General features: G+C 30.9%; 1 protein-coding gene across 1 annotated transcript; it reads right to left on the bottom strand.

Moving 5' to 3' along the window:
* Positions 1-11,185: 11,185 nt before the first annotated feature.
* Positions 11,186-13,691, bottom strand: LOC130451848 (rRNA-processing protein FCF1 homolog). The gene is made up of 2 exons (XM_056791161.1): positions 13,631-13,691; positions 11,186-13,572 (listed from the first exon to the last, which is right to left on the bottom strand). Exons 1-2 carry the CDS (start codon positions 13,631-13,633, stop codon positions 12,967-12,969), a joined length of 609 nt encoding a protein of 202 aa, XP_056647139.1. The 5' UTR covers positions 13,634-13,691; the 3' UTR covers positions 11,186-12,966.
* Between the last annotated feature and the right edge of the window lie 10 nt (positions 13,692-13,701).

Here is a 13,701-nt window from a genome sequence, read left to right as displayed (position 1 = left end):
CAAAATAAATAAAGGTTTTCCGTCGTACATAACAAAATCTTTTGACACTAATATATATGAGATTAATATTGAGTCATTTGGAATTGATACCTGATTGCGTCGATTAGATTAGAAAACCAAAGACTTGTGACACAGAAGTCAAGAGCAAGTCGGGAGAGTTGGAGATCCAGAAATGCATGCACATCGCACAGTGCATTTTGAGAGCTCTAAAAGAAATTCCGCAAGTAGAGGCCTTAAATTCGCTACTATAGGAAATTTTTAAAATTTTAACTTTCGGCTCCTCCGTTTCAAAAGGTTGCTGACCTTTGGGCTTGGGCCAAAAGGAGATTGCAATGATATTATCCAGGCAATTAGCCTCCACATTATTATTAATAATAATAATAATACTGGATGCTCCAAAGGATATTAGAATAAACTCCTTCATAACGATATAATTATGCTATCTGATATTTATGAGACGAAATTTTATGAGCACAGTACATACTAATTTGTGAGTTGGGACAAAGATTATATGAAATCGGCAATTTTGACAAGTTAAATAAGTAAGTCACCTAAACATACAACATTAAAGTTTTTATCAGATGTATTTTAAACCCAAAAAATACAAAAATAAAAAAATAATTTCATCAAATGGGATAAACCAAGAAAAAAATTAAAATAGATGTGTAAATCAAAATTATTCAAAGTTTATGTAAAATTGCAGTTGTAAAAGATAACTTGAGAAAATATAAGCGTTGCATCCATAAAGTAACGCGTAAATTCATTGTTAGATGATTAATTAGTTATTTAAGAAACATCATCACACTGATTAATTCTACGACCATATAGAACGAAAATAGATCATACTTCGTGTTGTTAGAAAATTCTAAATTTCATAAATATACATAAATGTTTTGGCAGGTGCTAGGAAAAGTGTGTAAACCAAGAAAATGATGGATATTTGCCATTACAGCACATATTCTAAATCTGTCTTAAAATTCTACCCAAAAATGAAAACCAAATTTCATAATAAACTTAACCTTAAACTTAAATACCAGTTTAACATCACATTTAAGCAATCCCTAAAAACCTACCCATGCCATCTAAGTTAGCAGTGGCCAATAGGGACTAGACGTGCTCAGTTACCAAATAAATAAAGATAAAAACATGATAAAATTTATGAAGATCAAATAATACAACAGAGAATGAAATTCAAGTACATTGGAATTGCAATACCCAGTTATGGAGACGTAGAAGACGAGGTAGTAGGACAAATAGCCAAAGCAAATAAAATCACGGGATATCTTCAGATCTTAGTATAGTGAAACAAACACCTCAGACAAAAAATAAAGAACGAATTTACAAAGCAACAATCAGACCTAGAATGACCTATACATCAAACACAAGGCCAGGAGCGTCAAAAACAAAACTTGGAGATCACATAAATGAAAAGTCTCAGGCGAATCTCAGAAAAAACACTAATAAATCGAGAAAGAAGCGAAAACATCAACCTAAGAAACAATATCAATGTCTGTCGAATGACAGAAGATATAGTGGTAAAATGAGCAAGGAGCTGGAATACAAAGTAGAGGTCTACCACGAAAGAGGTTGAGTGACAATCTAGAGTCAAGATAGAGAAAACATATCGAAAAAGGAACAGGCGATCTATCGCCTGTTCCTATTATGGAAGAATGAAGAAGAAGATAGAATAAATAAAACAAATTGTGTTGGACCGTAATTCATGAAATTTCCTAGCAGATATATATTTTAAGCTAAATTTGAAGAAATTGGTACCATTATTTGCTGTTTCCAAATTTGCAGGATGAATTAATAAAAAAATAAGCGTAACATATCAGTTTTCGTGGGAAAAATAACGTACACAACACGATAGAAAGTATACTCGTGCTCTGTTTCATTGGGCTAGCGCTTCATTTACAAAATTCGAACTCGTATAAGTTTTTTCACATTCTAGTTATGTGATATACTATTTATTTATTATTTTTAAAATAATATTCTATAGTATAGGGTGCATAACCTTTTAGTGATAACATTTTTCAATAAAACAATTCCTCTGATTCCAAAGAAGTTGAATGGTACAAGGTGAACAAAAATGCAAAAGTTGTTTATGTCAATTTATTATTTACAAAATAATTATTGAAAAATAAACGTTTGTTGTAAAAAAAATCAGACCAAATAAAATTTGCAGTAATTGTAATATTTTGTAGCATAGCGGATATTATGTTCTGAATTTGCTTTATGATTCTGGCACGGATACTCGTATTATCAGATCTTCCGAAGAAATCTAATCTCAACCTCCCTTCAAAAAGAAATCTAACGGAGAGTTTAGGTGATCCAGCGACTATACAAATCCCCAGATAATTTTCTCATTGGATAGTGTAAATTGCCCACAAAATTATATATTGTTGAGGGCTTGCAATCAATGTTGATCTACCTTTTCTAACGCGCTCCAATTATCTACATCTAGTTTGTATTCTGCTATTTTAGAGATATGTTCACGATCTATGGCTACATTTCTTCAAATAATTTGCATGTCGTAATATTATAGCCAACATCAACCACTCCTTCACATCTGTTTAAACGCAGTTTAATATAAAATTTTGTTAAAAAGGATTATATAATAAATCAGATTAACGATAAGGTATTGTACATAGACAATTACGACATCAGAAGGAAATCTGCAAATTAAAAAAAATGTTGCTGACTCATCATTCAAAGGTTATTCATTCTTTATCGTGATTGTTTCCTCAATGAATATTTTATTTATATTTTGAAAATAAAAATCGACTTGTTCCTATATTTTGTCATCCAACGGTTTGACTAGATAATAATGAGTTCATGCGTAACTTTATGAATGCATGTAATTAAATTTATAGCTGAACGACTTGAAAAGAAAAAAGGGGGCTGGACTAGAGACGCTTAAGTAGAGGTCTCCGAAAGGTCATGTCAACTACTTTTGTTTACTTTGGAGTTGTAATGCATGTTCATTTAATAAATAGTTACTACTTATCACTATCAAATTGATTGTGGTGGATTGTAAGTGGTTGATTCTTTAGATAGCATCGTGAGGGTTAAAATGTTTTTACAATCGTGGACAAGAAGATTTTGTTTCTCGGAAAATTATCTTTTTTATTCAACAAAACTGCAATTTTACGTAACTAGGAAATGATTTATATATAAATCAGGTTTTCATACGCGTAATAACTGTAAAACTTCACTTACGTCGAATTTTACAAGTGAAGTTTGAACCTCAAACGTCGGTTTAAACTACAGATACCATTTTTCTCACTTTTTATGGGTGGCGTATACCGACAAACTTCAGTTTAAATGTTACCGGCGGTCTGAGGGATGTTTAAACTTCAGTTTAAAATGAAACGTAGGATCCGAACCTAATTTTGTCAAATTGCTAGCATTTTTACAATATTATTTAAAGGGAGTTGGTAGAATGATTGAAGATTTGCACTCTATATTTTTTTTCGATCTTTTCCTTCCAAGTTACCGTATCATTTTTTTTAATTCGACGGTTTCTTTGATTTTCTTCACAAGGTTAACCAAAAGCACTATTTCATAGCACAATTTTTTGTTCTTTGTTCATTTTTGTTTATAAAACTTTCTTGAACAATTCATCTTTAAATACCGGAAAAATTTTGATTATATTTGTAACTACTGGCAGAATAATGTCTATATAACTGTGACATGTAAAATAGAGTAATCTTGTTTATTCTTGGTTTAAAGTAGAGTTTAATCCCCATTTTTACCCTAGGTTGTAAAATTGGCCCTCACCGCTGACGCCAGTTGGTTAGAATAACAACGGTAGCACTCATTCATATGGGACTTTTCCGAAACTATCCTGGGTCAGAGAGACCACCTATCAGCTGATTGGTCGGTAGCCAGAACGAGATTTTAATCACAGTTTGCGAACGTCGCGTTCAATTTTCGGTGGAAATTTCAAATTTTCAAGGATTCACTTAAACAGATTATGCACTAAATTTTAATACCAACAAGCTATTTTTATGTTGAAATACCGAAACAACGCAAGCCTCAGAAACCTATCAATTACGTTGCTTATGAAAACTAATCAGAAACAATCCGTCAGCTGACCGCATTTACCCACTGGTCTACCAGGGCAGAAAGGATCATATCAAATGACTACGACCCGATTAACTCGATCAATAAACGACCAACAGTGAACGTGGTCCAGGTTAGTTTCCCAACATTCAGATCAGAGCAGGTTAACCCATAGAGTTAATATTAAATATAGAGAGAGGAACATCTAGGTGGAATTGTACTATTAGAAAAGAGAAAAACAGCATCGGTTTACCACACTTTCTCCCTCCACTCGCCAATACAATCAAAGCTTGTTATTATCTTTCTTTGCCATTCCTACCATTCGAAACTTCGATGTTATGGCGATCCAATCAGAATAGAGTAGAGAGAGATACGGAGTGGTATACAGATATTCTTTCTCTCTCTATCAGCAGCTCGGGTCCACTTGATAAAGCTTCTAAATCTCGCTCTCTCTATTTTCATATTACCCCAAAGGGTTAATACGATCATATGATAATACGTTTCCGAAAAGTCTTATGAATATTCACGTTAACTGCAGAATTGCCTATATAATGTAACCGACTAGACAAGTTTTATGTATGTACATAATGTGCTGGATGTTTAAAAATACGATCGAATGATTCTACGAAACTTACCACGTATAAATGTATAGATACTTTAGAAGTGTAAACGAATTAGATCAAACGATAAATTAACACCTATTTTGGAATTGGTGTATTTGTAGATTTTTTAACGAAGTAGTTTATTTTACAAATGATCCTTTCAAAAAGTATACAGTACTTTTCAGATGAAAGTATCCACCTTTAATAACTTTTGTAATACTGGTATTTAGAAAAAATCCAAAAACACGTCAATTTATGTTGGAAGGGGCAAGCATTATGGCTTATTTAAACTTACTGGAAAAGCCACCCCCTCACCCCTAGCAGCATCCCCTTTATTTTTTTAAATTACTTTTCATATTTTTTATGTAAAATTTGGATACTCCTCTTTGAGCTGATTTCAAAAATGTATAATACTTGTAGGTTAAAGTGGTTCGTTTATGAGATAAACAATTTTTCTTTTAAGAGCACAAATTTTACTTATTATTTACTTTCACCTTATTTGCCTGTACTAAAATGGGTTGTACAACAGTTCAAACTCTTTAATCTTTTTAACTGTGCTATTTATTATGAAGTTACAATAAGTGTTCAAAATGAGTACCATTCACTTCCATACAATGGTATAATCTATTTTGAAATGCCTCTCTAACATTGCTTAATACGGCTGAATTTAATTGTCAACATTCATTTTTTATCCTCTCTCGTAAATCATCCAGAGATTCTGGTTGGGTAGCATAAACTTTTGTTTTTAAATACCCCCATAAAAAGAAGTCTAGGGGTGTTAAATCCGGTGACCTAGGTGGCCACTTCATCATCTGCCCCCTTCTACCTATCCAACGAGCAGGGAATGTTTCGTTTAAAAATTGTCGGACAGGCATAGCATAGTGTGGGGGAGCTCCGTCTTGTTGAAATACCAGTAAATCTTCGGAAAGGTTATCATCATTTTCTATTATTGTTGTAATACGTGGGTCAACCCCTTCCCTGAGTAACTCAAGATATGATTCACCATTTAAATTTCCGTTGATGAAGAAAGGTCCGACAATGTGGTCACCTAGGATACCACACCAAACGTTTAACTTTTGGGGATGTTGTGTATGGAATTCACGCATAATATGTGGATCACTTTCAGCCCAATATCTACAATTATGCCTACTTACTAAGTAATGACCATGAGCATTCATCAGAAAAGCAAATATTGTTTAACAATTGTTGATTGTTATTGATAATTTGCGTCATTGATTCGCAAAACTCTAGACGACGATCAAAATCATCTTCATTCAACTCGTGCACCAACTTAACTTTGTATGGGTGGTACTTGAATTTATGTAGAACTCGGAAAACTGTAGAAGATGAAACACCGATCGCTCTACTTATTGTTGACAATGATTGGGGTTGTTGAGCCTCTAAGCTGACTTGCCCTAAAATTGCCACTTGGATTGCTTCGTTATTTACGAGTCCCTCTCGCTTATGCACTTTATTGCAAACAGACCCTGTTGTGGTAAATTTCTCCATCAGTTGAATTACATACTTATGAGTTGCATGTCTTCCGTCATGTAATTCGTTAAATATTCTAGCAGCAGCTCTTGCACAATTATTATTTTGGTAGTATAAACCTACAATTTCAATTCTTTCTTGCAAAGAGTAAACCATTTCAGAGAAACAAAATATATAATGCATCAAATTACACTATCAATAGTGACTACAAATTGTAGTTGACAATGTCAAACTTTAATAAAAAGTAGAGTTTTTTGTTGTTTGGATTTTTTAAGTAGAATAAATAGCACAGTTAAAAAGATTAAAGAGTTTGAACTGTTGTACAACCCATTTTAGTACAGGGTGAAATAAGGTGAAAGTAAATAATAAGTAAAATTTGTGCTCTTAAAAGAAAAATTGTTTATCTCTATCTCTAAACTAACCACTTTAACCTACAAGTATTATACATTTTTGAAATCAGCTCAAAGAGGAGTATCCAAATTTTACATAAAAAATATGAAAAGTAATTTAAAAAAATAAAGGGGATGCTGCTAGGGGTGAGGGGGTGGCTTTTCCAGTAAGTTTAAATAAGCCATAATGCTTGCGCCTTCCAAAATAAATTGACGTGTTTTTGGATTTTTTCTAAATACCAGTATTACAAAAGTTATTAAAGGTGGATACTTTTATCTGAAAAGCACTGTATATATTTTATAGCTAGTTTATAGAAAAATAAGTTTTTAATAGTATTTCTCTGCGGGTGGTAGAAGAAATAGAAAAACTTGCAATATGCAACTCATGATAACAGATCCATCACAATTTTTCGACAAATTTGATTTTTAGTTCAAAAGAAATAGACATATGAATAGTAAAAATTATTCCACTTCAAATTGTTCTCTATGATTCTCTCCAAATTGTTCTACTGATATATAGGAGCCCCGTCACGTTTCAATTGACAACAAACAAACTTCTAAATTGTTAGACAGAACATTTTAGAGGAAGAAATCCTGGTCATAAATATGTGAAATCATTTTTTTTTTATTTTTAAAGAAACGTTTTGCTAATAATAATTAATTAATCCACAACTTATTTCGAAACAAAAATTAATCATAATTATATATAAATAAATATGTAAACAACGTTTTATACATATTAACGATACATCACTTTGGTATTCTCCTGGAACGTACCTACGTCTTGAATATATCAGTACTGGGAAGCACTGTGATGATTCTATGGAGAATAGAGGTAAGGAGAGTTTTCTTTGGATGTAGAAAGTGTCCATACTTTTGCAACGTAATTAATTAAGATTATATAGAAAGTTTAACAATACGTTTTTAACATTTATTATATATAAATAAATTTTTTTATAAAGAAATTAAGTCCCCGAATCTTAACCACGATTCTAACAATTAGACACTCACCAAAAAACAAGTGAATCTAACCTCAAACTTTTCAGTTGTCTGTTGTTCGCTCGTTGTCCAGATTCTTAGTGTTTGAAATAACCATGGCGCGGCACTGCTATCTAGATATGCTAAAAATGGACGTGGGTAGGACATGGTTAAATGTAAAACCGTGGGGTAGGACATAGATGATAGAAATATTATTATTTGTTCTTATTTAACTACTTTTATATAATTTCGTTAAATATTATTCACTTTTATTTATAATAATTCCTTACTTATAGAAATAATAACTATTATTATTAGGTTAATTTAATACAAATTGACACCATATCTTGATTACAACGTCGACCTGACTGCCACAGAGTGAGGTGCCCGTGAAATGATAGGTTAGGTGTTTGAGACCTTTTTTAACAATTTAATATTGTTGTCCTTAAACCATTTTAATGCTGTTTTTGAAGTATAATAAGCAGCCTCGTCTTGCTGAAGTATAAAATCCGACCCTGAGTTTACAGGTAACAAACATTCCTTAAGATGGTTAAATATTTATCAACAGATATTAACAATACCATCTCTAAAGTATAATTACCCTACACCTTTGACGAATGTCAACCTCTACTGCAGAACGTAAATTTAATTTTTCAATTGACAATCGGGATGAAATGTGTTATTTCTTTCATGAATGACTCTCTTCGACTGTCACTTATGCAGACTTCAAGATGAGACTCGTCATCTCAATGAATTGTTCCACTAATCTAACTCCCAATTCCTACGGCATCTAGCAGTAGGTTTCTTTAGTGTTGATGTTATTAAATTTTTAATGAAAAAATTTTGAAAATGTCATCTTGTACGACCAATCCCAAGTTTCGTAGCTTCTCTGTAATATGTGGATCTTTAAACACGTCTTAATACAGAGTATTTATATGATGAGCAAGTCTATTTTGTTATATTATTTATTTCAAAGCTCTGTTTTCTTTTGTCATCTTTGACGCTGTATCTTAATATGTCTAACAATTTTCTAATTTCATATTTTGAATTCTCTTTATTCGATAGTTTCTTAATAATTGACATAATTTATTTCATTCATTTTTTTATCACTGATTCAATTACAATCATTAGAGCTCATAATAACAGTCACTGTCCATAATAAAAAATTATTAAGAAGTTGGATTCTCACCAATTTTTATGAATATCTTAACAAATACATGGTTTGTTGGTCAATTTAGTTTGTATCTATTTTATTTAAAATATATGGTTGAGCTGGAGTTTCCGTATTATAATGTCAGTCGGGGTTCGAACCGATGGTTGTATGTCGGTTCGTCCAACCGTAGCCAGACTTCAATTTGAACTGTCAACCGAATGTTGAGATATACCTTCTAACCTAAACTTTTGTTTCTTAAATTGTCACATTTGTAACGTAATTGCTCTGAAACTTCTCCAGTTAATAGGGCATTATATGCCTCTGTAATTGTTTTCCAAGTACTAATATAAAATAAATTATTAAACATCAGTTTTGTTTGTACTCTACAATGTTCTTGTGATTTATAATTATATCCACAAGAACATGACAATCTTACTCTGTGTAATTTATTCTTTATCTCTGAACTCTTCTTCTTCTTTTTCCCTGTGATGATGGAATAAATCCGTAGATTATCCATCCAGCCATCTTAAAATTCCTGTAATTTAACTGTCCAGAGTTGTGCGTATGAATCATAGTCATAACTCCTTCAAGCTATCTAAAATGAACCCTTAAAACTCATCTTTTAAATGGAGATATAACAAAAGCTTCAAAGAAATCTGACCTCGCACAATGACACTGTTTCCCGGAAAATGTCAATTTATTCGAATTTAATTGGTAAAAATTGAACTCTTAGTGCAGCTAACACAGATATTTAAACACGTAGTTCCGGTTAGCTAACTTGTAGCTGCAATTGCATACAATACCAAGCAGATGTCAACCATCAGTGATTGAACAACGTTAAGTCGAACACAACTTTTATTATGTCAGGAAGAGTATTATTCCATCACTATTCACATAAAGAAATAACCGCTTCTCAAAAACCTGTTTTGAGTAAAATTTTAGTCGATGTTGGATTTGAAACGTGACGGGATTAGTAAAACAAATGGCAACTATGTGCCACATTCTTTATAAAATACAAATATAGAAGTTCCTATGACTTCTTAGGCATACATTTATAAAGTAATTGATGCAAAGCACATATGCTTGACATACGAAAAACAATGTTAGCATTTCTGATGCATTTCGAAGTCCAGAAAGGCTGCAAACTTCAAAATTATGCATTTCGTGTGTCTACAACACATGCGCACTACGTCGAAGTAAAAAATTTTCTTTTTGTAACACAGATTTATACCCTTTATCTGATATATCGTAAAGTGGTTTGTAATTAGATACACACTGGAGAAAAAATTCATCGTTTATCATTGTGTCCATATTAAATCAAAAAACTGCCCAATTAAACTAAAACTCTAAAAAATGGTGGAAAAGCGCATGTGCCAGCAATTTTAGCAAAGTCGTTGGCAAAATTCATTAGAAATAAGCCAATTTTACGTTAAGTTGGTGCTACTTCGCCCGCTAATTGAATTAGAAGTGTATCTTAAGAAGAAATAGAAACTTTTAAAGATTAAAAAAATCTGAAAATTGAATTAAAATTACACCAAGGAATATAATAAAATATATTATTCATATTTTTTTATAATTTATAATATCGTCAAGCAATGATAAAATAAATCCAAATGTAGTTTTATTTATACTTCACGATTCAGAGCCTTAATTTATAAAAGTTTTTAATCGGTAAATTATCCAAATGATAAAAAAGAAATTGGAATAGATGGAAAATTAATATTATTTGTATGTTCGATTTCAAACATCAATACCTTTTGTGATACTGACTTCAAGACAAAAAAAATTAAGAAGCAAATTGTAGAAAATTCAATTATTAACATTACACTGCTTAAAATGTTTCATAAAGTTTAGATTTTTCGAGATAAATGATGTAAAAGTTCGGAAGATATCGTCGAGATATTTACCTGGTTCATTCCACTAGATTAATGTAAGTAAGAAATATTTTAGGAACAAAAATGCTTTGAATAGAAACAGCCAAATAGATCACGATTTTTTTTTTCAATTGAATAAACGCCAGAAAATATACAGACCAATCAATATATCAAAGAAATAAATCATATACATTTCAATGTGACAAATACGATATTTCACTTTGTAAGATTGACTCAAATATATACATTATTTATTACACTCCCTATTTTTGCCGCTAGGCTACCTAAATTAGGGTATAAGTTAGACGCATAAGGTAAAGAAGTATCAGTGACAGATTCTTATGAAGTGGCACAGAAAATTAAACTACTTTTATAATTTGGAAATAGTCGTTTACTTAGTGCCACTTCTTAGAATCACGTTCAAATTTTTTGTCTTCTGCTTATACTTCTATTAGTAATTTAGAACATATTCGGCAACTGACGAACATAATGGGATTTTGACTGGTCTGTTTTTATTTCATCCAAGTAGAAACCGTAATCGAAATAACCGTCCTTTTAATCAAATACATAATATATACAGGAAATTTTAGGAAAGAATGAACGCACTAAGTTACTATATAGATAACTACTGAATCATATATAATACTGTTTAATAAATTTGAATAAAATATTTACCAAACCATTCAGTAATCCATTTCTATCTTATTCTAAAGTAGTTTCATATTTTTTCCACTCTTCACTAAAAAACTATGTACAACTTGTAATTCTGAGAAAAAACGAATAGGTTGGATTGTCAGTATTTCAGAAATATCTTCAACTTAGTTTTGAAAAGTTTGCTGTGGAATTAATAAAATAATTTAATTCACATTGTGTCTACTTCGGCACTTGATCAATTTCTATAAAAAAAAAATAAATGGTTAAATCACAGCAAATATACAGTTCAAAAGTCATTCCAAATTACAAGTTTTTACTAGTTCTTAAACTGGAGAAAATTGTGTCCAGTGTATTTCCTCCTTCCTCCTCTTAAGGTTGTTATACTTAGACATAAGATACTTATATTATTTCGCCAAATAATGTTCCATGTATTGTAATAAATACAAAGAGAATTTTGCTGACCTTTCGTTGATAAAAAAAGTGATAAGATTAGGTGTTCCCACTTAAATTATACATATAAGTAGTTTTTTCATTAGTTTTCTAGATTAAACATATTTAAGATCAGCAAAGTTATTTTTGGTTTTGATGTAAGCTGTTAAGCAGTGAAGATTAAATTATTGTTGTTAATTGTTATATTAAATTGTTGTATACCAGTTAAAAAGTAATACAAGTTTTTTTTCTTAATTATTTTTGGTCTGTTTTCCAATTATTAAACCTACCATCTGCCTCTAGTTCATAACTGCTCTTTAAGGAACATAGTATGTATCTAAAAACAAACTGACCTATTCTTTAGGAGTTAGGTGATACAAATATCTCAAAGCATTTAACTGCATTCTTTTTGAGATATATGTATTATTTGAATTTATCTTTTTACTTCTTAGACCTTCCTATATGTTTGTCGTGATAATTTGTTTTGATTTTATATCTCTTTTTTATGAAAATCAATCAAAATTAACGTTTTGACCTACTTCGGTCTTCATCAAAATATGACATGGCAATGACAATCTGCGTAATTACATCAATCAATAGAACATCTACATTATGAATATCAAAATGAAAATCTATTTTAATAAGAAAGAATAATTTTTCCTTAGTTTCCACACCCCAAAAATATGTGGCAGCTATAAATCAAATTATTCGTAGTTGCATTAAAATGTATAACAAAGAACTTTAAATTTAACTCAATTCAAGTCCTTTTTTCAATAATAGCCTTCTAGTCCCTATGTGTAAACCATTTCTAAAAATTCTCTTTTTCGTATCTTTGATGCCGTTTCAAGAACTTTGAAAACTTTATAATTGTATGTATATTTTTTTGATATTTCGTAGTTCTTTAATGCAATTTCCTTTTTTTATCATATTGGTGAACTTTTGATATATTTTCTAAATACTGAGATGTCTGCACTATGTAAACTTAACAAGGTACTTGATACATATATTATCACTTCTTTTGTTTTTGGGTGTTTTAGTTTATTATTTAATAAAATAGAGCACTATAGTATTCTAATTTTTTAATATAATGACAAACAAATTAGCCAAAAGGAAATAAACAAGTTTACTATGATTTTATTCCCCTAGATCTCTGCATTGGTTCATATCTGATGTAAAGGACTAGACATTCAATAGTGAGTTTGGGCGTAGAGGTAGTAAATGTGTTCAGTGTGAAATAATTATAAAACCACTTATATATAGTTATCCACAATAATATCAAAATTTTACAAATATAAAGTTCAATTTTTATTAAAAAAATACACATTACATAATTATTTGGGAGCTCCATATGCATCAGGCATTCTTTCAATGGTATATTTATGTTGTGATACATACATAATTGGTACACCTGGTATTTTTCTGATCCTTCTTTTCAAGTCCCTATCATTAGTAGCTACAATATAGCACTTATGTTGTGTTACCCTTTGTACTAGACAATCATCCGCATAAGTACCTTTATGCATACAACATATCCTTTCAAACCTGGGATCTTTGATAATTCTAAGAGCTACTCTATATTTTTGTCCTAGTTTCTCTAACTCAGCTAACACACAATCTGTAATATATGGTGTACATTTCGCATACAAGCAATCCATCATGTTTTGTATGATATCCAATTTATTTTTAATGGAGAAATTTATGAAATTTGTATCTATAAGTATGTGATACGGGGGGCCAAGTTGTGTATTATATTGAAAAAATAGAGCGGAACTAATTTGTGGTGCTTCATTTACTTTCATTTCATGCGGATCTTCTGGTTTCTTTTTCTTAGGTAATTGTCTTAATGATTCTTTGATACGAGGATCACTTAAACTAATCATTTTCTTCATTTTTGCGAAACGCCTTTCGGCAATTTTTCTAGTTTTCCTTGCTTTACCCTGAAACAAAAAGAAATTACTAAATTATACTTTTTAATCCTACTAATATATTCCATACCATTTCGAAAATAAAACACGACCAAATAACCACATTAACATTTGGAGTTCTTATTCTTTTATATGAGACGC

This window comes from Diorhabda sublineata, chromosome X, assembly GCF_026230105.1.
Source record: "Diorhabda sublineata isolate icDioSubl1.1 chromosome X, icDioSubl1.1, whole genome shotgun sequence".
NCBI classification, from domain to species: Eukaryota; Metazoa; Arthropoda; class Insecta; order Coleoptera; family Chrysomelidae; genus Diorhabda; species Diorhabda sublineata.
This window is presented reverse-complemented; position numbering and strand designations above follow the sequence as displayed.